Source organism: Coregonus clupeaformis, chromosome 30, assembly GCF_020615455.1.
Source record: "Coregonus clupeaformis isolate EN_2021a chromosome 30, ASM2061545v1, whole genome shotgun sequence".
Classification (NCBI taxonomy): domain Eukaryota; kingdom Metazoa; phylum Chordata; class Actinopteri; order Salmoniformes; family Salmonidae; genus Coregonus; species Coregonus clupeaformis.
The window spans coordinates 21226458-21252434 of record NC_059221.1 but is presented as its reverse complement, the minus strand read 5'-3'; the positions used below and the strand labels follow the sequence as shown (position 1 = coordinate 21252434).

The following is a 25977-nucleotide window of genomic DNA, read 5'->3' as shown; positions in this document are numbered from 1 at the left end:
CTACAGTCTACAGATATCCACTTCCCGATCAATGCCAAGCGCCAGACAAGCTGCTTAAAAGCTTTCGGGGGCCAAATAACACATTCTGTACTGTGGGATCAGAATTCAGCACAGCATATTACAGTGAGGGAAAAAAGTATTTGATCCCCTGCTGATTTTGTACATTTGCCCACTGACAAAGAAATTATCAGTCTATAATTTTAATAGTAGGTTTATTTGAACAGTGAGAGACACAACAACAAAAAAATCCAGAAAAACGCATGTAAAGAATGTTTTATATTGATTTGCATTTTAATGAGGGAAATAAGTATTTGACCCCCTCTCAATCAGAAAGATTTCTGGCTCCCAGGTGTCTTTAAAACAGGTAACGAGCTGAGATTAGGAGCACACTCTTAAAGGGAGTGCTCCTAATCTCAGTTTGTTGCCTGTATAAAAGACACCTGTCCACAGAAGCAATCAATCAATCAGATTCCAAACTCTCCACCATGGCTAAGACCAAAGAGCTCTCCAAGGATGTCAGGGACAAGATTGTAGACCTACACAAGGCTGGAATGGGCTACAAGACCATCGCCAAGCAGCTTGGTGAGAAGGTGACAACAGTTGGTGTGATTATTCGCAAATGGAAGAAACACAAAATAACTGTCAATCTCCCTCGGCCTGGGGCTCCATGCAAGATCTCACCTCGTGGAGTTGCAATGATCATGAGAACGGTGAGGAATCAGCCCAGAACTACACAGGAGGATCTTTTCAATGATCTCAAGGCAGCTGGGACCATAGTCACCAAGAAAACAATTGGTAACACACTACACCGTGAAGGACCGAAATCCTGCAACGCCCGCAAGGTCCCCCTGCTCAAGAAAGCACATATACAGGCCCATCTGAAGTTTGCCAATGAACATCTGAATGATTCAGAGGAGAACTGGGTGAAAGTGTTGTGGTCAGATGAGACCAAAATCGAGCTCTTTGGCATCAACTCAACTCGCCGGGTTTGGAAGAGGAGGAATGCTGCCTATGGCCCCAAGAACACCATCCCCACCGTCAAACATGGAGGTGGAAACATTATGCTTTGGGGGTGTTTTTCTGCTAAGGGGACAGGACAACTTCACAGCATCAAAAGGGACGATGGACGGGGTCATGTACCGTCAAACCTTGGGTGAGAACCTCCTTCCCTCAGCCAGGGCATTGAAAATGGGTCGTGGATGGGTATTCCAGCATGACAATGACACAAAACACACAGCCAAGGCAACAAAGGAGTGGCTCAAGAAGAAGCACATTAAGGTCCTGGAGTGGCCTAGCCAGTCTCCAGACCTTAATCCCATAGAAAATCTGTGGAGGGAGCTGAAGGTTCGAGTTGCCAAACGTCAGCCTCAAAACCTTAATGACTTGGAGAAGATCTGCAAAGAGGAGTGGAACAAAATCCGTCCTGAGATGTGTGCAAACCTGGTGGCCAACTACAAGAAACGTCTGACCTCTGGGATTGCCAACAAGGGTTTTGCCACCAAGTACTAAGTCATGTTTTCCAGAGGGGTCAAATACTTATTTCCCTCATTAAAATGCAAATCAATTTATAACATTTTTGACATGCGTTTTTCTGGATTTTTTTGTTGTTATTCTGTCTCTCACTGTTCAAATAAACCTACCATTAAAATTATAGACTGATCATGTCTTTGTCAGTGGGCAAACGTACAAAATCAGCAGGGGATCAAATACATTTTTCCCCTCACTGTATGACCTTACTGAACTGGCTATTAAATATGCATGTTGAGTGGAAGACAATATGGCGGCGGCACTCGTACCTGGAGGTGTTTGATCTGGCAGCGGATGACAGCCACCAGATTGCAAACATTGGAGGGGTCCCTGAAGTCCATGGTGGGGGAGCTGGGGCAGACTGGGGCGGGGGAGGAGCAGCGTGGTGAGGGGGAGTTGTCACGGGAATCCTGGGGAGTACCAGGCCTACTGTCTCCATCCCCTCCGTGCACTGCTTTCGCAAACAACTCATTGGAGCGTCGCTTGTTACGTCCATGATGGGGGTGGGGGTGCAGGTGGTTGGACTTCCCTCCACTCCCCCCTGACTGGACCCTGGCCCCGTCGCGGTAGTAATCCAGGGTGACGCGTTTGGGCGTGAGGTTGTTGCACACACAGATGTGGTGGTAGAGGTTGGCCAGCTCCTCAGAGAAGGCCAGCAGCTCCTCCTGTGCCACACTGAGATGACCCTCAGAATCAGTAGCCACTTTCCTCGTCGCTCCGATCTCCTTCTCCAGCTCGCTGATGCGCTCCTGATCCTGCCGGCTGGACTTAATGCACTGGCGGATTTTCTCAGCCAGCTCATGGGCCTCTCCCCTCCACCTCTCCTTCTCCTGCCGGCAGCGCTGCTCCAGGGCTGAGTAACGTTTCCCCGCCTGGGACAGCTCCCCACGCAGCTTCAGCAGCTCCTCGCTGGCCGCCTTCATCCGGGCCTCCAGCACCTCTGTGCTCTTCACGTCCAGCTCATAGTCGTAGTCAGCCGCCCCGTTCTCCAGGGTTCTGATGCTCCCGTCCCCCTTATCGCCTGCTGCCTTCTCCTGGGGCAGGATGTGTTTCTGCAGCTGCACAGCCTCCAGCTGCTGGGTCAGGAAGCCCACCTTGTCCTCCTGCTCACTGAAGGCCTGCTGAGACAGCTCCAACTGCCTCTGGAGGTCCTGGACCGTGTTGGCCAGACCAGTCTTCTCCCTCTCAGCCTGGGGAAAGAGACATGGAGAAACAGAAAAGAAGACTAAAACAGCTGTGCTTGAAAGAGGCATTATAGCTAAATATATAGTAGAAAGCATAAAATGCCATTTTCCATTATCCATGGCATTTCAAAGTGCGTCATGACCAGATTACTGTAGCAAACATCTGGGTGGCTGAACTAAACAGCACATTCAACACTAGACAAATGAAGTCAGTAATACATTTCATCAGGTTGATACATCTTTGCTGTGAGACAAAAGGAGAGGTTCTCTCAGACTGTAAACACACATTTCACCCTCCAGTGACTTCAATCTCTCTGTATTATTCATGACGTGGAGCAGTAATTGAGACACGCAGCCTCAACATGCTTGTTCAGTACTCCTAATATCTGCTGGGTCTGGCAGCAGCATACCAACCCCCGGCTAAGTGCTTTAGAAATGCTACATTTACACAATGGAAATAGGACAAGAAAGTACGGGTTGGGACAGAGCATACTGTAGAGCTAAATAAAAGTCTAGAAAAGTGCAATGTGGTGTTTGATAGGCTGTTTCAAACATTTACTGACAGTAGAGTTCCACTAAGTGATCCAATGATATCTGTAGCAGGATGTGGTCTATAGCAGAAAGCAGTAGAGACATGGGCAGCTCAGTCATGCAAAACCTACCTGACTGAAACCTTTACAACTTATACAGTGGGGAGAACAAGTATTTGATACACTGCCGATTTTGCAGGTTTTCCTACTTACAAAGCATGTAGAGGTCTGTAATTTTTATCATAGGTACACTTCAACTGTGAGAGACGGAATCTAAAACAAATATCCAGAAAATCACATTGTATGATTTTTAAGTAATTAATTTGCATTTTATTGCATGACATAAGTATTTGATCACCTACCAACCAGTAAGAATTCCGGCTCTCACAGACCTGTTAGTTTTTCTTTAAGAAGCCCTCCTGTTCTCCACTCATTACCTGTATTAACTGCACCTGTTTGAACTCGTTACCTGTATAAAAGACACCTGACCACACACTCAATCAAACAGACTCCAACCTCTCCACAATGGCCAAGACCAGAGAGCTGTGTAAGGACATCAGGGATAAAATTGTAGACCTGCACAAGGCTGGGATGGGCTACATGACAATAGGCAAGCAGCTTGGTGAGAAGGCAACAACTGTTGGCGCAATTATTAGAAAATGGAAGAAGTTCAAGATGACGGTCAATCACCCTCGGTCTGGGGCTCCATGCAAGATCTCACCTCGTGGGGCATCAATGATCATGAGGAAGGTGAGGGATCAGCCCAGAACTACACGGCAGGACCATCCAGGTTTCTGTACCAAATATTAAGTTCTGCTTTTCTGATGTATCAAATACTTATGTCATGCAATAAAATGCAAATTAATTACTTAAAAATCATACAATGTGATTTTCTGGATTTTTTTTCACAGTTGAAGTGTACCTATGATAAAAATTACAGACCTCTACATGCTTTGTAAGTAGGAAAAGCTGCAAAATCGCAAGAGTATCAAATACTTGTTCTCCCCACTGTATATAGAACATCCGCCATGGCAAGAGGTACTGATGATCAGAGAACTAAATCTATACATTGAAACGTGGTAACTACTAGTCTACAGACCGTCTCTGTTACAATATTTTTGCATTCAAATAATTATTTACTGAAAGAGAAGACAAATAGATTATTCCTTGAAATGAATTAGAGTCCATACAGTATGCACCAGTACATACAGTGAGGGGAAAAAGTATTTGATCCCCTGCTGATTTTGTACGTTTGCCCACTGACAAAGAAATGATCAGTCTACAATTTTAATTGTAGGTTTATTTGAACAGTGAGAGACAGAATAACAACAAAAAAATCCAGAAAAACGCATGTCAAAAATTGTATTAATTGATTTGCATTTTAATGAGGGAAATAAGTATTTGACCCCCTCTCCATCAGAAAGATTTCTGGCTCCCAGGTGTCTTTTATACAGGTAACGAGCTGAGATTAGGAGCACACTCTTAAAGGGAGTGCTCCTAATCTCAGTTTGTTACCTGTATAAAAGACACCTGTCCACAGAAGCAATCAATCAGATTCCAAACTCTCCACCATGGCCAAGACCAAAGAGTTCTCCAAGGATGTCAGGGACAAGATTATAGACCTACACAAGGCTGGAATGGGCTACAAGACCATCGCCAAGCAGCTTGGTGAGAAGGTGACAACAGTTGGTGCAATTATTCGCAAATGGAAGAAACACAAAATAACTGTCAATCTCCCTCGGCCTGGGGCTCCATGCAAGATCTCACCTCGTGGAGTTGCAATAATCATGAGAACGGTGAGGAATCAGCCCAGAACTACACGGGAGGATCTTGTCAATGATCTCAAGGCAGCTGGGACCATAGTCACCAAGAAAACAATTGGTAACACACTACGTCGTGAAGGACTGAAATCCTGCAGCGCCCGCAAGGTCCCCCTGCTCAAGAAAGCACATATACAGGCCCGTCTGAAGTTTGCCAATGAACATCTGAATGATTCAGAGGAGAACTGGGTGAAAGTGTTGTGGTCAGATGAGACCAAAATCGAGCTCTTTGGCATCAATTCAACTCGCCGGGTTTGGAGGAGGAGGAATGCTGCCTATGACCCCAAGAACACCATCCCCACCGTCAAACATGGAGGTGGAAACATTATGCTTTGGGGGTGTTTTTCTGCTAAGGGGACAGGACAACTTCACAGCATCAAAGGGACGATGGACGGGGCCATGTACCGTCAAATCTTGGGTGAGAACCTCCTTCCCTCAGCCAGGGCATTGAAAATGGGTCGTGGATGGGTATTCCAGCATGACAATGACCCAAAACACACGGCCAAGGCAACAAAGGAGTGGCTCAAGAAGAAGCACATTAAGGTCCTGGAGTGGCCTAGCCAGTCTCCAGACCTTAATCCCATAGAAAATCTGTGGAGGGAGCTGAAGGTTCGAGTTGCCAAACGTCAGCCTCGAAACCTTAATGACTTGGAGAAGATCTGCAAAGAGGAGTGGGAAAAAATCCCTCCTGAGATGTGTGCAAACCTGGTGGCCAACTACAAGAAACGTCTGACCTCTGTGATTGCCAACAAGGGTTTTGCCACCAAGTACTAAGTCATGTTTTGCAGAGGGGTCAAATACTTATTTCCCTCATGAAAATGCAAATCAATTTATAACATTTTGACATGCGTTTTTCTGGATTTTTTTGTTGTTATTCTGTCTCTCACTGTTAAAAATAAACATACCATTAAAATTATAGACTGATCATGTCTTTGTCAGTGGGCAAACGTACAAAATCAGCAGGGGATCAAATACTTTTTTCCCTCACTGTATGTGGTTTTGATCCCATTGCATACCTGCATGAGTTGCTGTTTGAGTTTTTGTCCGTCAGAGAGGTGCAACTCGCTGAGCAGGTCAGACACCAGGCCAGGCGCAGGCCTCAGGAACACATCACGGTTCCTGGGTGTGGAGAAGTGCTGGACGTGCCCATTAGCCTTGGGGTTAGTAGGAGCGCAACCAGACCCCGGGCCGTTATTGTAACCACTATCCTTTTCGTGCTCCTGGTTCTCAGAGCTCCTCTGGCCCCCTCCACTGTCCCCACTGTCATCCAGCTGCATCTCCATGTGGCCGACCGAGTCGAAGGGGTTGAGGGTCAGGGCCGAGAGCTCCCTCCTCAGGGTGTTTTTCTGTTCCCTCTCCTCCTTGAGGGCCTCCAAGGCCTCGTCCAGCTGACGCTCGGCGATCTCCCTTAGCCGCGCCGCCTCTTCCAGCTGGGCCTGGAGAACCTCTTCCTGCTCCTCCTTGTGGGTGAGCTCCAGCTTCACCGCCTCAAACTCCACCTGCAGAGGACAAGAGAGAGAGAGCATGTGAGGACAGAGACTCAGAGAGTGTAGGCCTGAGTAGGAGTATGTTACGGGTCACTGTGGGAGTGGTGTGTTGAACGTCCCAGATATTTTTTTCTTAAGGGACAATACAAATGAATCTTATGTCTGTTGGGTGCAACTGAACTAGGAATGTGTTACTGTCAACTACATAGATGATCATTACTCTGACCTTAGAACATAGATCACAGACAGGAATGTTCTACATCTGTTACTTTTGGACTGGCAGTTGGTAAATTATTTTAAAACCTTCTCAATAATTGATCTACACTACTTGGCCAACTGATGAGTAAGCTGACAAATGAGTAAGATGAGTTTACATCACATTTACAGTATGCTTATGCGTGACCAGGATGAGAATCAAATCGGTCCCGATTGTTCGTTGAGACTTCCCACTTGAGAGATGCCATTGTCTCCCACCATCTGAGATGACTCCCCTACAATGAGTGTTTGTGTCAGGCAGATCGACAGGGGAAGGCACTGTCAGCCAAACCCAAACCCAGCACACATACACCAGACAAGGCTATCCCTTACTCATGAACCACTGGGAAAGAATCATCATCACACACCCTCAGATACTAAACCCAGTAGGAGACGGAGACTTAAATGGACAGGAAGAATCGAAACCTACTAACCACAGAATAGTGCTGAGCGATTAACCTACATTTATGTTATTTTTAAACAACTAATTGACCTATGTCGGTTCAATTATTAGAATTCTATTTTCTTTGTTTTATTTCTGTGAGCTCAATGCGCACATTGCACAGTTTCTCTAGAGAGATCAGATCCAGCCTGAACTATGTGATGTAGTAGGGAGATGTAGTTTCCAACAGGCCATTATTCTACATAATTACCACATTTTATGCACTAAACTAACTACAATGACCATAATCCATTTCACATCTACTTGTCCGGTCTGTGTTTCTTTTACGCCTGCTACAAAAGAGACAAGAATGCACGATCATGAGGGATATAGAGAGCAAATGTTGCTTCGCGAGGTATCTCTACCTGAAAATACATCAAAGTGATTGATAGTTGATATTCAGCAGTCAAAAGTAGGCCTTATTTACAAAGTAGTAATTTTGTCAGACAGCATAGGTAGCAGCTCTATAGAGATGAGATGATGACTTGGAATGAAATAATAAAGTCATTAAATACAACAAATGTAATATACACAACTGAAATATTTTATTCAAGTAAAGTAATGTGAATAAATGGTTAATAAGTGATAAGCAGTAATCGGCAGTCACTACCATCATGGTAATGTATTGTTTTATTCTGTGTTACAGCATTCAACCAAAATAATCGAAACAAAAAAACGATTATTTTCTCATAATAGAAACGATTGCAATGGAAAACTAAAAGCAGTGTTTTTACTGGACAGGTTTAGCTACTACTTCCCCGTTTCAAAAACAATTCTCCCTACTGAACAAGGCCCTGTTGTGTTACCTGAGTGTTATTATCAGTGTGGCGAGTGGTGAGAAGGGAGGGGCTCTGACCTGGTTCTCCTTGAGTACAGACACCTGTTTCTGCAGACAGGTGTTCTCCTCCTCCAGCTCACTGTTGTCCTGGAGCTGACGAACCTCCCGCACCTTATACTCCTTCATCTCATGCCTCATGTGGCCCTTCTCCAGCTCCGAACACTCACACTCCTGGGAAACACACACACGTGCTCTCAGTATACAGTTGAACTAATAACACAATGTTATCGAAGCACTGCACACTGCTCTTGACATTTGAACACACACAAGAGACTACCAGGAATTAGAGCGTAAAATGAGCCTATTTCCTTATTTAACTTAGACCTACATTTCTCTGTTAGATGGAGAGATATACAAATGCTACTAAATAGTTGTATTGTTCCATATCTAAGTGAATAGTGGTGTGTAAAGCATTACGTATGTCGGTGAATGATAGGCACACTATTAATACCTTCTTTAGCTGAGAGGAGAGGCCGGCCTGTCGGTCTATCTCAGCGTGAGCGTTGCCCAGAGCGAGGCGCGTCTGCCGTAACTCGGCCTGCAACTCAGCCATGCTGGTTGCCATGGCAGCCTCCTTGCTGGCAGTCTCCTCCAGCAGGCACTCCTCCCGGGTCTCCCCATATGCTGTTGCACGCTTGTGGCTGGTCACAGAGTCTGACAGAGCCTAGTTATACACACAGACAGAGACAAAGCAAAAAGTGCGGCATTTATTTGGGTGTCATCCAGAGTCAATTGGTTGATACTGGGAGTGCAGGTGGAGACAGACTCTCTGAGCACAGCAGCAATCAACCTAAAACCTTTGAGGCCTACTTCAGTTACCTCTACTGACCCTGATAACTGTAAGTCGCTCTGGATAAGAGCGTCTACTAACTTACACAATTGAACACCAGTTTGTTGGGTTCTCGGTCTTGTTGTTGCATGATGTAATTTACAAAATTAAAATGTGCACAAAACATTCAGTTACATAAAATGTGGTATTTACTCAAATGCATTGCATTATATGTAACTATAAACTCTGCTGAAGCATTCAAAACAGAATGGTAGGCCTATTTGTGAAGGGTCTGTTAGAAGCTAGGCTAGGGGCCTAGTTGGAATGAGTGGTCAAAAACAATTAGCCTAAATGTGACTATGTTCAATTACAATATTTTCAGTTTAATTCGATTATTTCTTTATATGAATGCCGCTTAATAACCTTTATACAGTGATAATGATGTGTTTTGACTCTGATAAGTATCTTTCCCTGCCCTGTTCACCCCTCTAATGTCTAATGTTGTCTGCATCAGACAGAGCAGCTCAGCTGAGCGTTGGAATTATACTGAACAAAAATATAAAACGCAACATGCAACAATTTTACTGAGTTATAGTTCATATGAAGAAATCAGTCAATTTAAATAAATTCATTAGGCCATAACCTATGGATTTCACATGACTGGGAATACAGACGTGCATCTGTTGGGTCACAGATACCTTAAAGGAAATGGGCCTCATCTCATCACGGTATTTCTGCGCATTCAAATTGCTTATGCCTGCCCATTCCATAACCCCAGCGCCACCATGGGGCACTGTGTTCACAAAGTTGACATCAGCAAACCGCTCGCCCACATGACGCATACACGTGGTCTGCGGTTGGGAGGCAGGTTGGACATACTGCCAAATTCTCTAAAACGATGTTGGACTGAATTATGGTACAGAAATGAACATTAAATTCTCTGGCAACAGCTCAGGTGGACATTCCTGCAGTCAGCATGCCAATTGCACACTCCCTCAATACCTGAGACATCTGTGGCATTGTGCTGTGTGACAAAACGGCACATTTTAGAGCGGCCATTTATTGTCCCCTGCACAAGGTGTCCCTCTGTAATGATAATGCTGTTTAATCAGCTTCTTGATATGCCACACCTGTCAGGTGGATGGATTATCTTGGCAAAGAAGAAATGCTCACTAACAGGGATGTAAACAAATGTGTGCGCAAAATTTGAGAGAAATACGTTTTTTGTGCATATGGAACATTTCTGGGATATTTTATTTCAGCTCATGAATCATGGGACCAACACTTTACATGTTGCGTTTATATTTTTGTTGAGTGTAATTCCGGTTCCCATTTCCAACATGGATATGCTGACTAATGTGTTCTCATCCCTTCATCACAGATCCCTAGTAGAGATAAACAGTCTCACATCTATACACATCAACATCCTATGACACTACAGAAGCAGAAACTGACCGGTCCTCCTGATCACACAAACTGAATTATTCATATGAACACTAGGCCTCATCTCAAGTCTTGGGGAATTGTCATTCAGCCAAGCTAGTAACATGCTTCTACATGATAAGAGTATCTTGAAGGAACCTATCAAATGTTCAGTAGGCAATGAATAACTTGCTATGCAACACTGGATTAACAGCTACCTAGCAACATTATGATTGTGAATATTTATTGGTTTAGAACAACTGAGCTAAAAGCGTGTGTGTCCTAACAGCAAGCCCATTGTTTGGCTAATCCCAGGATGGTCAATACATAGCCATGTGTGACTGGCACTTGTTCACACTGAAGTAGTTAGTGTTAGACAAAGCCATAAGAAATGTATGAACAAAAGGTCTTGTCTCAACTCAATCACAGACAATGTCACCACCATGCACACGTAGTAGTAGCTATAGGTGTGCAAGTAAGGTTCATAATAGCTATATTGTACATTTATTATTTTACTGGCCTGCTTATCTTCAAGGTACACTATGATTACTACAGTGTTTCTGCTTTCTAGAGATAATTACTGGGATTCTGCTGACCTCTTTAAGCTGCTGCAGCTCCTGTTTGAGAGTCTCGTGCTCCTCCTCCAGCTGGGTGTGCTTCTTCTTCAGTTCGGCGCTCTCCTCTAGCACCACCAGGCCATACCGGGCCGCCTGCAATTTCTCCTCGTTGGCCTCCTGGAGCTCCAAATTCAGCCTCACCACCTCAGCTCTCAGGTCACTGCCCCCCACCTCCTCATCTCCCTCCTCCCCCGCTGGGCCTGCCTCCTCTACCTCCAGCATCCTGTCGTCCTCCTGCCTGCTGTCTCCCAATGCTCCACCGGGACACCTACTGAATCATTACTGTTCACTGTGGGAGTGGAGGAAGGAAACACACTGCCCAGGGGCATTTAGGCATCATCATACTGTTCATAGCCACAAACAGTAACCAATGATGTTACAGTTGAAAACTTAACTAACCCAAGGTAAAACAATATTATTTAATTTGACTCACAAGAGATGCTGACAGCTGACAACTAGCTAAAATAAAGAGACTAATACAGTTGTCAGCCCAGTCACAGTCATCAAGAGTCAGATTAGGTGGTTAGATGAGTTTAACCGGTTCCCCTGTCAATTTATTGTGATCGTTGTTGTCAGGGTAAAGGCCAATGAGTGTAAATAAAAAAGCAACTAAGATACGTCTGTAAATGATGTTACAGCATTTGTTTACATGCTCAGTTTTTAGCCTAACATTCTCCCACTTGAGCATGAAGCTAACTATCATAATTTATACATTTATAAATCTGCATATCTGCGGGGGAATTGTTGCAGCATCTAACGTTAGATCACTTTTACAGTCAGTCTCCTGCTATAACGTAGACTGGCTGTCACAAATTAATTTCAAGTCTGTCCAATTAATTACCTACAATTCCCAGACACTAGGTTACGTTAGCTAACTAATTGGCTGGCTAGCAGGTGTCATTCAATCAACGTTAGATAGGCTAACTTGACAACCATTTTTTAAGCTAGTTAGCAGTCGTTATCTAACTAGTTAACTAGTTAGTTCAAGATGGATTAACTAAGGTCACGTTAGCAGAGTTGATTCTACCCAACACGAAGATTCGCAGCTAGCTAACAGTTAACTACTTTAGCTAGCTAGCAAGCGCGCTATAACGTTCCCATTGTCTTAGTTATATGTTAGCTAGCTAACTAGTTGTCTTTAGGTAGCTAACGTTAGTTGTCAGAACTGTCAAAACAAAGACTCCTAGCTAGCTAGCCATCTGTGGTCAGACTAACTAGCTAACTTGCTTGGCTAATTAACGTTTGCTATTTAACGATAGATAGCTAGCCATCATCAGCCGCTAGCGCTAAAACAAGTCAAGTGCATCGCTAGCTAGCTAAATCACTCACCTCCAATATGGATTCACTTGTGTCGCCAAAAGTCAACGTTATTTCATAATCGTATATCGAAATCAAGCTAACCGGCAGGGTTCAGTTTATTTGACACTTCCCAGTCCTCAAGTCGAATTTCTGCTTGGACTAGCTAGCTAACGGTTAGCTACCCACCCAGGTTTCCCTACCAATGTGTTCTTCTTTGGCTTGCTAGCTTGAGCACTTTGAAAGTCATTGCGCGCGGAAGCAACGGGAGTAGTAGACCATTATGACAGAGTAGTAAAAGACTGCCCCCTAGCAACGTCCAGAGTAACAACGTTTGGAATGTGGAATTAGTTTGGAATTACATTGCTACAGAGAATAGTTAATGTTTTACAATATTATTTTACTTTTATAAATTGTTACTTTGTTGCAAGAATAATTAACAAATGTTAAATAAAAGTCAAAAATAACGAGAAGGATGTAATTGCAGACCGCAATTAGGGGCGTTTTCTGATTGAGGGTTTCTTGATATCAAGTTTATTTATTTCATACATACACGTACTTCCGGTTTACTTCCTTGTTATCCAGTCTGCACGTTTTTTCAGGCTGCATTTTCAATTACACATTTTGTACAAAAAATTTTAAAAACGTGAAAAGTTTGTCACGAGTGCTGTAAAACCATGATTAAAGATTGTCACTTGGAACATTAATTACATAAGGACTCAAAGGTGGAATTAAAAAGGCTCTTGTCAAGCTAAACATGTTTGGCATGCCAATGAGTGACAAAGAGTTGACTGGCATGATAGTAAAAACAGACTTGCACTCAGGCTAGGTTGATAATCTAACATAAACCAATATCATAAATGTGTGATTGTACAATACACGTGACGTCACTTCTCTGCTTCAATTTGAACTCTGGCAATATAACAGAAGCTACTGTATCTGTCATTCTGTGTTTGTCTGTGAAAGGAGGACTGTTGTTGTTGAAATTTATAACTCCTATTGAAGTTTAGAACTCCTATTTCAGCTTCAGTCGTGGACGCAGCGGCTACTCAGGTTGGGATCATTCATTACTTTCCAAAGTATTGATCTTCAGGATCACGCAAAACCAGATTCAGTCGTTTTCATCCAGGGTTGCAAGGTTTAGCAAAAAAGTATAGATCAATGGCTACTAAAAACCAGCCCACAAGGCCTGAAAACTAGTCCAAAAATATATGTTTCGCTGCAAGATGGGAGTTGCCACATTTAGCCAATAAACCCTTTTCCATAACTTTATCAACCGAATTAAGAAGGAATCTAGATTTAACTTCTAACGACCTAAGAAGCAAAATTCGGTTTTCCATCAAAATAATAATTATTGTGAGCTAATGTGACTAATAAAGGAGTTTGAATATGTCGCAAGAGAAAAGATAATTCGCCTTTCTTCAACTTAAAATACGAATGTTAAGCTATTTTCTGGGAATTGTGCCTTTATTATGTGCCAGATGTTAAGACTACAAACCGTTATAAATGGCCTATTTGGGAGATTGACTTGTCATTTCAATAGGCATAGGCTAGGCCTACTGACCAAAACCTGGGTTTATGATTGTAATTAAACTTTGTCATAGTTTGGTTAGCTAGATGCAGGTAGCCTAAAGCCCCTGATAGGCCTACATCTAATTGCAGATAGCCTACACAGTAGCTTAGGCAATATGTAAGAGTAACGATTTAGCAGCTTGCTTAGTTCAAATTGACATTCGACAAGAATAGCGAAGAGTACTCGTTACATTTTGACACGAAAATGGTCCAATTCACACACTTAGCAAGAGAAGGTTCCTGGTTATCCCTACTGCCTCTGATCTGGCGAACTCACTAAACACAAATGCTACGTTTGCAATTATGTCTGAGTGTTGGAGTGTGCCCTGGCTATCTGTCAATAAAAAAAACTAGAAAATTGTGCCGTCTGGTTTGCTTAATATAAGGAATGTTAAATGGTTTATACTTTGACTTTTGATACTTAAGTACATTTTAGCAATTCCGTTTACTTTTGATACTTCAGTATATTTAAAACCAAATAATTTTAGACTTTTACTCAAGTAGTATTTTACTGGGTGACTTTCACTTTTACTTGAGTAATTTTCTATTAAGGTATCTTTACTTTTACTCAAGTATGACAATTGAGTACTGTTCCCACCACTGCTAAACATGCCCATTAATAATTGCATAATAACACAAGGATACAACAACAATAAACTGAAGTTATAGGCTATTTATTAAATCTGTTTGCAAGCTCCAGGTATGCAACACTAGTGTGGCACAAATTGATTTGCAATTCAACATATTTATTGTATAAAATGGTAGACTACAGTAGCCTACATAGGCATATAAATTAACAGGCTAATTGATGGCCAACATATGCAAATGTATCATTCTCCACATTTATTGTCAGTTATATTGTGGACTTTTCTCCCCATAACAGAAGCACGCAAGGGAGTTCCATAACTTCCTTTTCCAATGTCCACTCGCGGAGCGCTCGAGACCCAAGAACTGATCATGCATAAAACCCTTCGCTTGATATGGTTTTCCATAAGCAAATTAGACAGAGTTTAAACCACATCCGAGCGACTTTCTCTAATGCGCTCTACAGCGACTAAAGTCGTTTTCCTGTGATTTGTCACCGTTATTTCTTGATGCACATCAGTTCTAGCCCGTTAATGTTTCTGGAAAAAGGGTTGGAAATAAGTGTCTCCATAATGACAATCTAAATATCCGACCTACAACTGGTAAAAAGTTGTAAAGAGGTGCAAGCCTGCTGCGCTGTCTCCTCTCACACACGTGACTCAGCTAGCGGCTGCAGCGCGCAGTCTCAACACACACACACACACCCTCCCCTCCCCACCACTTACTCGCTCAGAAACAGACTGCCTGATAGTCTGCAGCAGCAGGTCACAGTGAAATAAATATATATTTTTAAGAAGTTGCCATGGCGGCCGCGGTGCGATTTAGAAGTAGGCCAAAAACCCGAAACCAATAAATTTGCAACCGCTACATCGTTTTGAAAGTAGACCAATATTTCCAGAAAACTGCGGACATGGCAAACCCACATAATCTCTTTTATATCAGAGAGCGAGCCACAGTGACCTTGTGTCCCCTGCCAACAGTGAGCCCGTCTGTTTGAATTAGTTCCCATGACATAGATTGCATCGGTCATTAGTTGCATTATCACTAATTCTTGACAAAGAAAATAATGAACTACAAAAATAGTAGTCCGTATTAAAGGTGATACAATGCAGCCTGCCAGTTTGACAACAAGAGCTGGTCTGGCTTTTTTTAATTATTTTTTTTACTTTGATAAACACTACAATTCTCTATTACTGCAGATACAGTGCATTCGGAAAGTATTCCCACCCCTTCACTTTTATCACATTTTGTTACATTACAGCCTTATTCTAAAATGTATTACATTTGTAAAAAATCCTCATCAATCTACACACAATACCCCACAATGACTAAGCGATAACAGGTTTTCAGAAAATGTATTACAAATCAAAAACAGAAATACCTATTTACATAAGTATTCATACTTTTTGCTATGAGACTTGAAATTGAGCTCAGGAGCATCCTGTTTCCACTGATCATCCATGAGATGTTTCTAAAACTTGATTGGAGTCCACCTGTGGTAAATTCAATTGATTGGACATGATTTGGAAAGGCACACACCTGTCTATTTAAGGTTCCACAGTTGAAAGTGCATGTCAGAGTAAAAACCAAGCCATAAGATCGAAGGAATTGTCCATAGAGCGCCGAGACAGGATTGTGTAGAAGCACAGATCTGGGGAATGGTACCAAAACATTTCACATTGTATGATTTTTAAGTAATTAATTTGCATTTTATTGCATGACATAAGTATTTGATACATCAGAAAAGCATAACTTAATATTTGGTACAGAAACCTTTGTTTGCAATTACAGAGATCATACGTTTCCTGTAGGTCTTGACTAGGTTTGCACACACTGCAGCAGGGATTTTGGCCCACTCCTCCATACAGACCTTCTCCAGATCCTTCAGGTTTCGGGGCTGTCGCTGGGCAATACAGACTTTCAGCTCCCTCCAAAGATTTTCTATTGGGTCCAGGTCTGGAGACTGGCTAGGCCACTCCAGGACCTTGAGATGCTTCTTACTGAGGGAAGGAGGTTGTTGGCCAAGATCTCGCGATAGATGGCCCCATCCATCCTCCCCTCAATACGCTGCAGTCGTCCTGTCCCCTTTGCAGAAAAGCATCCCCAAAGAATTATGTTTCCACCTCCATGCTTCACGGTTGGGATGGTGTTCTTGGGGTTGTACTCATCCTTCTTCTTCTTCCAAACACGGCGAGTGGAGTTTAGACCAAAAAGCTCTATTTTTGTCTCATCAGACCACATGACCTTCTCCCATTCCTCCTCTGGATCATCCAGATGGTCATTGGCAAACTTCAGACGGGCCTGGACATGCGCTGGCTTGAGCAGGGGGACCTTGCGTCATTGACCAGGTCCTGCTGTGTAGTTCTGGGCTGATCCCTCACCTTCCTTATGATCATTGATGCCCCACGAGGTGAGATCTTGCATGGAGCCCTAGACCGAGGGTGATTGACCGTCATCTTGAACTTCTTCCATTTTCTAATAATTGTGCCAACAGTTGTTGCCTTCTCACCAAGCTGCTTGCCTATTGTCCTGTAGCCCATCCCAGCCTTGTGCAGGTCTACAATTTTATCCCTGATGTCCTTACACAGCTCTCTGGTCTTGTCCATTGTGGAGAGGTTGGAGTCTGTTTGATTGAGTGTGTGGACAGGTGTCTTTTATACAGGTAACAAGTTCAAACAGGTGCAGTTAATACAGGTAATTAGTGGAGAACAGGAGGGCTTCTTAAAGAAAAACTAACAGGTCTGTGAGAGCCGGAATTCTTACTGGTTGGTAGGTGATCAAATACTTATGTCACGCAATAAAATGCAAATTAATTACTTAAAAATCATACAATGTGATTTTCTGGATTTTTGTTTTAGATTCCGTCTCTCACAGTTGAAGTGTACCTATGATAAAAATTACAGACCTCTACATGATTTGTAAGTAGGAAAACCTGCAAAATCGGCAGTGTATCAAATACTTGTTCTCCCCACTGTATGTACCTTCCTAATCTGTTTATTAAATAGGAGTTGATACTTACTGCAAAGACAGTGCCACCCCATTTGCTGCAGAGGAGGGCCTGACCGGCCTGCTGACCACCAACCACAAGAGGACCATTGAATGCTATGGAGACCAGGGAGAGTTCTCCAGTAAGGAGCAGCATGTCCTGGACAACGAGGGAAGGGCTGTTCTCACACGGCACAGGGGAGAAAAAATAATTTTATATGATTTGTCCCATGACTTTCTATATTTTCAGAAATATTGTCATGGAATGTATCAATTGTTAACTTGTTCTTGTACTGAAAAGCCGTCATGTGTTTCTCATGTGATCTGATTGTTTCTTTCTGTTTGTGTGCCCATTTGCTTTTTCACAGGTGTGAAGACTGACATGAAACAGTTACGGTGATCCCACGAGCTGACCCAGAAAAGCCTGAATGTAAACTGTTCTGTCACGATCGTTGGTTAGAGATGAGGACCAAGGCGCAGCGTTGCAGGCAAACATACTCTTTATTAGGCGATAGATATACAAAATAAACAAAACGATAACGTGACAGTTCACGGTCTAACACAAACCAAACTAGAAACAAGATCCCACAAACTCTGTGGGGAAACAGGCTGCTAAAGTATGGTTCTCAATCAGAGACAACAAGCAACAGCTGAATCACGTTCTCTGATTGAGAACCACACTGGCCAACATAGACAAACAATACTAGAATGTGAAACCTAGAACAAAACACATATACTTTACACACCCTGGCTCAACATATTAGAGTCCCCAGAGCCAGGGCGTGACAGTACCCCCCTAAAGGCGCGGACTCCGACCGCGCCCACCAATACCACAGGGGAGGGACCGGGTGGGCACTCCGCTTAGGCGGCGGATCCGGCTCGGGCCTGATCCCCGCTCCTCTCCAACCCCCCAAAGTACCCCTGGTCCGCTCTGGCCCCGCTGGCCGGAGCTGGACTGCACACTGGTGGAGCGGATTGCTCTAGCTCCGGCGTGAAGCATCTGACCGGTGCCGGACCAGCCACCAGTGGAACAGGCACGGGCCGTGCCGGACTGACGACGCACACCACTGGCTTGGTGTGGGGAGCAGGAGCGGGCCGAGCCGGCCTGACGAAACGCACCACTGACTTGGTGCGGGGAGCAGGAGCGGACCGGACCGGGCTGACGAAACGCACCACTGACTTGGTGCGGGGAGCAGGAACGGGCCGAGCCGGGCTGACGAAACGCACCACTGACTTGGTGCGGGGAGCAGGAGCGGGCCGGACCGGGCTGACGAAGCGCACCACTGACTTGGTGCGGGGAGCAGGAGCGGGCCGGACCGAGCTGGCGACGCGCACCGTAGACTTGGTGCGAGTGGCAGGAACAGGCCGGACCGTACTGGGAACACACACCACTGGCCCTACGTGGGGATCAGGAACAGGCCGGACCGGACTGGCAACACACCCCAGTACCTCTCGCCGTGCCTCTACACCTTCCATCCCCTCTTCGACCAGTGGCCCCCGTAACCTGGCGGCCTCCTCTGCCAACCCGCTGGGCCGCTCTATCGCGGCCTCCTGCTGCCCCGACGTCGTGAGCCCCCCCCTAAAAATTTTCTGGGAGTCTCTCTTCCCCGTGGGCCAGGCCTCTATGGTTCTCGCCCAACTCTCGCTCTTCTGCTTCCAATTCCCGCCATTCAGCTCCTCATTCGGCTTGACCCAGTCGAAGCTCTTCCTCCACTGTTCCCAAGTCCACCCTCTCTGCTCCTCACTAGGCTGCTTGGTCCAGTTCTGGTGGGATCTTCTGTCACGATCGTTGGTTAGAGATGAGGACCAAGGCGCAGCGTTGCAGGCAAACATACTCTTTATTAGGCGATAGATATACAAAATAAACAAAACGATAACGTGACAGTTCACGGTCTAACACAAACCAAACTAGAAACAAGATCCCACAAACTCTGTGGGGAAACAGGCTGCTAAAGTATGGTTCTCAATCAGAGACAACAAGCAACAGCTGAATCACGTTGCCTCTGATTGAGAACCACACTGGCCAACATAGACAAACAATACTAGAATGTGAAACCTAGAACAAAACACATATACTTTACACACCCTGGCTCAACATATTAGAGTCCCCAGAGCCAGGGCGTGACATGTTCAAACTGCAGTTTTACAAGCTGCTTCAATATCGGGCTCTAGCCATTTTGGAAGCTGGGAGGTGAGTAGGCTATATGCAGGGGGACTTGGGTTGTGTGGGTGTCATGAAAGAGGACAAACCGATAGGAGATTTGCTCAATTAATTTTATTGGAAGTCTCATTTTTCTTTGTTTTCTCTGACTCTTCCACCCAGCCATGATATCGTCTTGGAAGATGTGAATACATCCCACCGGCCCATAGATCACTGTGACCCAGATGAAATAGTAAGTGAAGTAATCAGAAATCTTTCAGGTGATGGTTTGATGTCCTCATTCACAGACATAATTAGATTTACTTTTGCGTTTTGACATCTGTTTATTAATAGCTGTCATATTGTTACTCCTGCTGTCTGTTTACTTTGAATAGGATGATTTTTGAGGATCACCCAAGGAGGAAATGGCTAAATGTTTTCCTCGTTGATGACAGTGAAGGAAAGGAAGTTTGAACAAGAGAATAACGATGAGGAAGAGTCTGAGAGAACCTCAATAAAACCCCTCCGCAGCGGAAAGTTTGGACACCTTCTGCCGTTTTCACCCAACACGTTCCAAGGCTTTCACCTGTTGAAACACTATGACTGGAGCCAGGCAGACCAACTATAGCACACGCATCGACTACATCTTCACTGACCATCCCTTGGTTAAGATTGGGTTTGTGGCGGCAGACATCAGGCCAGAGGTGGAGGAGTCTGATCACTGCCCTGTCTGGGGGAAACTCAGCTGCCCCCTCCTTCCAAGCTGCCTCTCCTCTGTACCCGCCACCTACCAGAGTTCGCTGGCAGACAGCAGAAACTCTCACGCTTCCTGGTGAAGGTGGACCAACAACAACCTTAGGCCTGCAGGGACCAGGATCTCAGGAGGCTGGGGAGACCCAAGACCTGAATCCACTGAGAGCAGGGACAAGCTCTGGAAAGAAGAGGATGTTAGCGGTAGTCATTTGTCCCAAAAAGAGTAAGACACTAAAGGCTGGCCCAAAGCCTCAAGGCAGCCTGTTAGCCTTTTTCAAGCCCAAACCCCAACCAGGGAAGCCCCAGGGAGTTAGAGTGAAAGGGGACAGGAGAGGAATGAAGTGACCCCATCACAGCCACAGACACTCAGGGGAGGATATTCTGCAAGACAAAATGTCCCCTCAATTACAGGCATGGACACAGAATATCCCCAGGGTGTCTGTATGGGAGTCCTTGCATCTGGCAGCACCATAGAGAATGTCAGTGTCAGTAGTCAGAACAAGGGGAAGGACGAGGCCCTGGCTTCAGAACCTATTGTAGACCCCTCATGTTCCAGGAAGGGGTCACTGAGGGGGTTCTGGAAGGCAGTCCTGTGCGGGCCGTCCCCGTCGCCCCCCTGTAACGAATTAAGAAGGAAAGAAATTCCACAAATTAACTTTTAACAAGGCACACCTGTTAATTGGAATGCATTCCAGGTGACTACCTCATGAAGCCGGTTGAGAGAATGCCAAGAGTGTGCAAAGCTGTCATCAAGGCAAAGGGTGGCTATTTTGAAGAATCTCAAATATAAAATATATTTTGATTTGTTTAACACTTTTTTGGTTACTACATGATTCCATATGTGTTATTTCATAGTTTAGATGTCTTCACTATTATTCTACAATGTAGAAATAGTACAAATAAAGAAAAACCCTGGAATGAGTAGGTGTGTCCAAACTTTTGACTGGTACTGTGACGATCCCGGCTGTCTGAGTCGGGTCCTGTCTGGTGACTAGTGTTCCTGCTCGTATTCTCCAGTTTCCCGAGGGTTCGGGAACGCTCCGGGGAGCGCTCTGGTTTTCCGCACCTGCATCCCATCAGCAATCTGCACACCTGGTCCTGATCATCACCCTTCTTAGGCTCTGGCCCAACATCCAGTTCCTGCCGGATCGCTAGCCATGAACAGTATGTTTGTCAGCGTATCAGCCTTTGAGTTCTAGCGTTAGTTTTGTTGTTTTGCACCTTGTTGATTTGCTGTGTACTCACCTCCGTTTTGTTCTGTCTGCAGTCTCTCACCCGGAACCTTCACCCAACCTCTGCCTGATGGTCGGCGGCTGCCGAGCCAGTACCGGACCAACCACTGCACCCTCAACAACCCATCCACGCCACCCGCTCTGTTCCCTGGATTATTCAGCTTCACTCGGACTCTATAAATAAACACTCACCTTTGTCTCACGTACCGTGTCCTGGTCTGCTTCTGGGTTCTGGCTTAGTTAACCGTGACAGAACGATCCGGCCAGTAATGAACCCAGCGGACCTGGACTCTGTTCGCCATGCTATTACCCAGCAGGAGAAGATGTTGGGCCATCATAGCACGGTACTACAGGAGATCGCGTTGTCAGTTCGGAACCTTTCTACCGGTCTGACGGAGGTCCAGAACCAACGCAAGTGTCCGGTGGAGGATCCACTACCGGTTTCACCCATCTCGCCTGCCGCTTCTGAAGCTGTGTCCATCCGTGAGCCCAAGGTTCCGACGCCGGATAAGTATGAGGGAGAGCTGGGAAGATGCCGTTCCTTCCTTATGCAGTGTGGACTAGTGTTCGATCTACAGCCCTACTCTTATGCCACAGACAAGGCTAGGATAGCCTTTGTGATTGAGTTGCTGCGTGGTCGAGCGCTGGAGTGGGCTTCAGCCGTTTGGGAACGACAGGATCCCTGCATGGCTTCATACCAGGGGTTCACGGCCGAGATGAGGAAGCTCTTCGACCATTCCGTCCGAGGGAGGGACGCAGCTAGGCGCCTGTTTTCGCTTCGCCAAGGAACTCGCAGCGTGGCCGACTTCGTGATCGAGTTCAAGACGTTGGCTGTGGAGAGTGGGTGGAACGAGGAGTCTCTGCAAGCGGCCTTTTACCAGGGTCTGTCGGAGCAGCTCAAGGATGAGTTGATCTCCTATCCGGAGCCTAGTGACCTGGACAGCTTGGTAGCTTTGTCTATTCGGGTGGATAATCGAGTCCGAGAGCGAAGGAGGGAGAAGCAATGGGTCCCGTCCAACCGATCAGCTTCTCAGGATCCAGTCGGGTCGTCAAACTGCGCGGCTCGCTAAAGTTGGGAGGACTTTTAGCGAGCCAGTTTCGACTCTCTCAATACCTCTGTCAGACCCCGTTTCCCGGCTACCCTTATGAACAGGAATCAGAGCTTAGCGATTAACGCTTTTATCGATTCAGGTGCCGATGGAAGCTTTCTAGATGCCGAGTTGGTGGAACAGCTGGGGCTTTCCAAGGAGCAATTGCCGGAAGCCATTGAAGCTACCACTCTGAACGGCAGTAGTCTGGCACGTATCACGATGAGGACTGAACCGGTTAAGATGCGGTTGTCGGGGAATCATTCTGAGATGATTTCATTCTTCATTCTGCCGTCTTCCCATGTTCCTCTGGTCCTTGGATACCCCTGGCTGAAGGAACACAATCCCACGTTCGATTGGGTGACGGGCAAGGTAACGAGTTGGAGCCTTGATTGTCATGCTAACTGTCTCAAGACTGCCTGCCCCCATTCGGTTCCCAGTCAGGTGATTGAGGCTAAACCCCCCAGATTTGTCCCTGGTTCCCGAGACATATCACGATTTGGGGGAAGTTTTCAGTAAGCAGAAGGCTCTGTCACTCCCTCCCCACCGACCATATGATTGTGCCATCAACCTGGTCCCTGGAGCTGTCTACCCCAAGGGAAGGTTATACAGTATCTCCCGACCTGAACGTGAGGCGTTGGAGACCTACATCAAGGAGTCCCTAGCTGCTGGTCTCGTTCGTCCCTCGTCATCACCCCCTGGGGGCAGGATTCTTCTTTGTGGGTAAGAAGGATGGCTCTCTTCGACCGTGTATTGATTATCGGGGGTTGAATGACATCACGGTCAAGAACAAGTATCCCCTGCCCTTGATGAGTTCTGCCTTCGACTCCTTACAGGGTGCTACGGTGTTCACCAAGCTAGACCTACGCAATGCGTATCACCTGGTCCGGATCAGAGAGGGGGACGAGTGGTTGACGGGTTTCAATACACCGATGGGTCACTTCGAGTATCAGGTGATGCCGTTTGGACTGACCAATGCTCCAGCGGTATTCCAGAGTATGGTGAACGACGTCCTGAGAGATATGATCGGTCTCTTTGTGTTTGTTTACCTGGATGACATTCTGATCTTCTCGAAGGAACCTTCCGACCACGTCCAGCATGTCCGGCAGGTTCTGCAGCGATTGTTGGAGAATCGCCTGTTTGTGAAGGCCGAGAAGTGCGAGTTTCACGCCCACACGACATCCTTTCTCGGGTACATCATCTCCAGGGGAGAGATTAGGATGGACCAGGAGAAGGTTAGAGCGGTTCTGGAATGGGCCCAGCCCGGTACGAGATTGCAGCTCCAGAGATTTTTGGGGTTTGCGAATTTCTACCGCAGATTCATCCGGGGATTACAGCCGTGTGGCCGCTCCGTTAACTGCCTTGACTTCCAGCATCAGGACCTTCAAGTGGAATCCGGAGGCGGATCGAGCGTTTCTGGATTTGAAGAGGCGATTCACCAACGCACCGATTCTCTCTCAACCGGACACGGCCCGTCAGTTCGTCGTTGAAGTGGACGCGTCTGATGTGGGAGTTGGCGCCATCCTGTCGCAGCGATGCTCCACGGACAGTAAACTCCATCCCTGCGCCTACTACTCTCGTCGCCTTTCGCCTGCGGAGAGGAATTACGATGTGGGTAACCGGGAGCTTCTCGCGGTGAAACTTGCCTTGGAGGAGTGGCGCCACTGGTTGGAGGGGGCGGAGCAACCGTTTATGGTCTGGACGGACCACAAGAATCTTGCTTACGTGCAATCGGCTAAACGTCTCAACTCCCGTCAGGCCAGGTGGGCGTTGTTTTTCGGACGATTCAAGTTTGCCCTGACGCTCCGACCTGGATCTAAGAACGGCAAGGCGGACGCCTTGTCCCGGATGTTCTCCAAGACGGAGGAGAGTGGGTCCAAGACCGAGACAATCCTCCCCCGGAACTGCGTCGTGGGAGCAGTTATGGGAAGATTGAGGAGGAGGTGCTGGCGGCCCTTCGGACTCAGCCCGGTCCCGGTAACGGTCCACCCGGGTCGGGTTGTTTGTGCCTGAGTCGGTTCGTCCTGCTGTCCTCAAATGGTCCCACGCCAGCAAGATGGCTTGTCACCCTGGCGTGGCTCGGACTATGGCGTTTCTTCGCAGACGTTTTTGGTGGCCTGCCATGGCCGAGATACTCGGGGTTTTGTTGCTGCCTGTCCAGTGTGTGCGCAGAATAAGAGTACCAATCGGCCCAGCTCTGGACTACTTCACCCCCTTCCTATTCCCCGCGACCATGGTCGCATCTGGCCCTGGACTTCGTCACGGGGTTGCCCGCTTCTGAGGGGAACACGGTCGTTCTGACTATCGTGGACAGATTCAGCAAGTTCGCCCACTTTGTGCCAATTGCCAAGCTTCCCTCTGCCTCGAGACGTCCGAGATCCTGGTTAGGGAGGTTTTCAGGGTCCACGGTTTGCCCAGTGATATCGTTTCCGACCGTGGCCCTCAGTTTACCTCTGCTGTCTGGAGGTCCTTCTGTTTGGCCATTGGAGCTACGGTCAGTCTCACATCTGGTTTTCACCCCCAATCCAATGGTCAGGCGGAGAGAGCCAACCAGAAGATGGAATCAACGCTACGCTGTCTGGTCTCTTCCAACCCCACCTCCTGGGCCTCTCAGTTGCCTTGGGTTGAGTATGCCCACAATACTCTTCCTACATCTGCCACTGGGATGTCTCCCTTCCAGTGCCTGTATGGCTATCAACCTCCCCTGTTTCCTTCTCAGGAGAAGGGAGCTCTCAGTGCCTTCTGTGCAGGCCCATATTCGGCGTTGCCACCGGACCTGGCATCGGGCCAGAAAGGCACTCCTTAGAGTTTCGGACCGGTATCAGCTCCAGGCGAATCGTCGCCGGATTCCCGCTCCCACCTATACCATTGGAGATAGGGTTTGGTTGGCCACACGGGATCTTCCGTTACGGACTGAGTCTAGGAAGTTGTTGCCGAAGTTCATTGGTCCGTTTGTGGTGGAGAAGGTGATCAATCCAGTGGCAGTTCGACTCAAACTACCGAGGACGCTCAGAGTCCATCCCACCTTTCATGTCTCCTGCCTCAAGCCTGTCTTCCTCAGTCCTCTGTTGCCTCCTCCGCCTCCTCCTCCTCCTCCTCGGATGATCGGAGGTGGTCCTGCCTACACGGTGCGTCGCATCATGGATTCCAGACGGCGGGGCCGGGGTTTCCAGTATCTCGTGGACTGGGAGGGGTATGGCCCTGAAGAGAGGAGTTGGATTCCGCGGCGACAGGTCCTAGACGCAGACCTCATCAGTGACTTCTACCGCCTCCATCCTGGCGCTCCGGGAAGTCCGCCCGGTGGCGTTCGTCGGAGGGGGTACTGTGACGATCCCGGCTGTCTGAGTCGGGTCCTGTCTGGTGACTAGTGTTCCTGCTCGTATTCTCCAGTTTCCCGAGGGTTCGGGAACGCTCCGGGAGCGCTCTGGTTTTCCG

General features: G+C 46.5%; 1 protein-coding gene and 1 pseudogene across 1 annotated transcript in view; one reads left to right on the top strand and one right to left on the bottom strand.

Moving 5' to 3' along the window:
* LOC121545659 (protein bicaudal D homolog 2) overlaps positions 1–12460 on the bottom strand; it is a 37254-nt gene extending 24794 nt beyond the window's left edge. The window contains exons 1-6 of the mRNA XM_041856397.2: positions 12221–12460; positions 10871–11206; positions 8535–8747; positions 8102–8254; positions 6078–6560; positions 1797–2717 (exon numbers count right to left, since the gene is read on the bottom strand). Coding sequence (XP_041712331.1) covers positions 1797–2717; positions 6078–6560; positions 8102–8254; positions 8535–8747; positions 10871–11113 — 2013 coding nt within the window. The 5' untranslated portion in view covers positions 11114–11206; positions 12221–12460. The remainder of the gene's footprint in view (positions 1–1796; positions 2718–6077; positions 6561–8101; positions 8255–8534; positions 8748–10870; positions 11207–12220) is intronic.
* A 7405-nt stretch (positions 12461–19865) lies between these two features.
* On the top strand, positions 19866–20876 carry LOC121546472 (annotated as a pseudogene).
* Positions 20877–25977: the final 5101 nt, after the last annotated feature.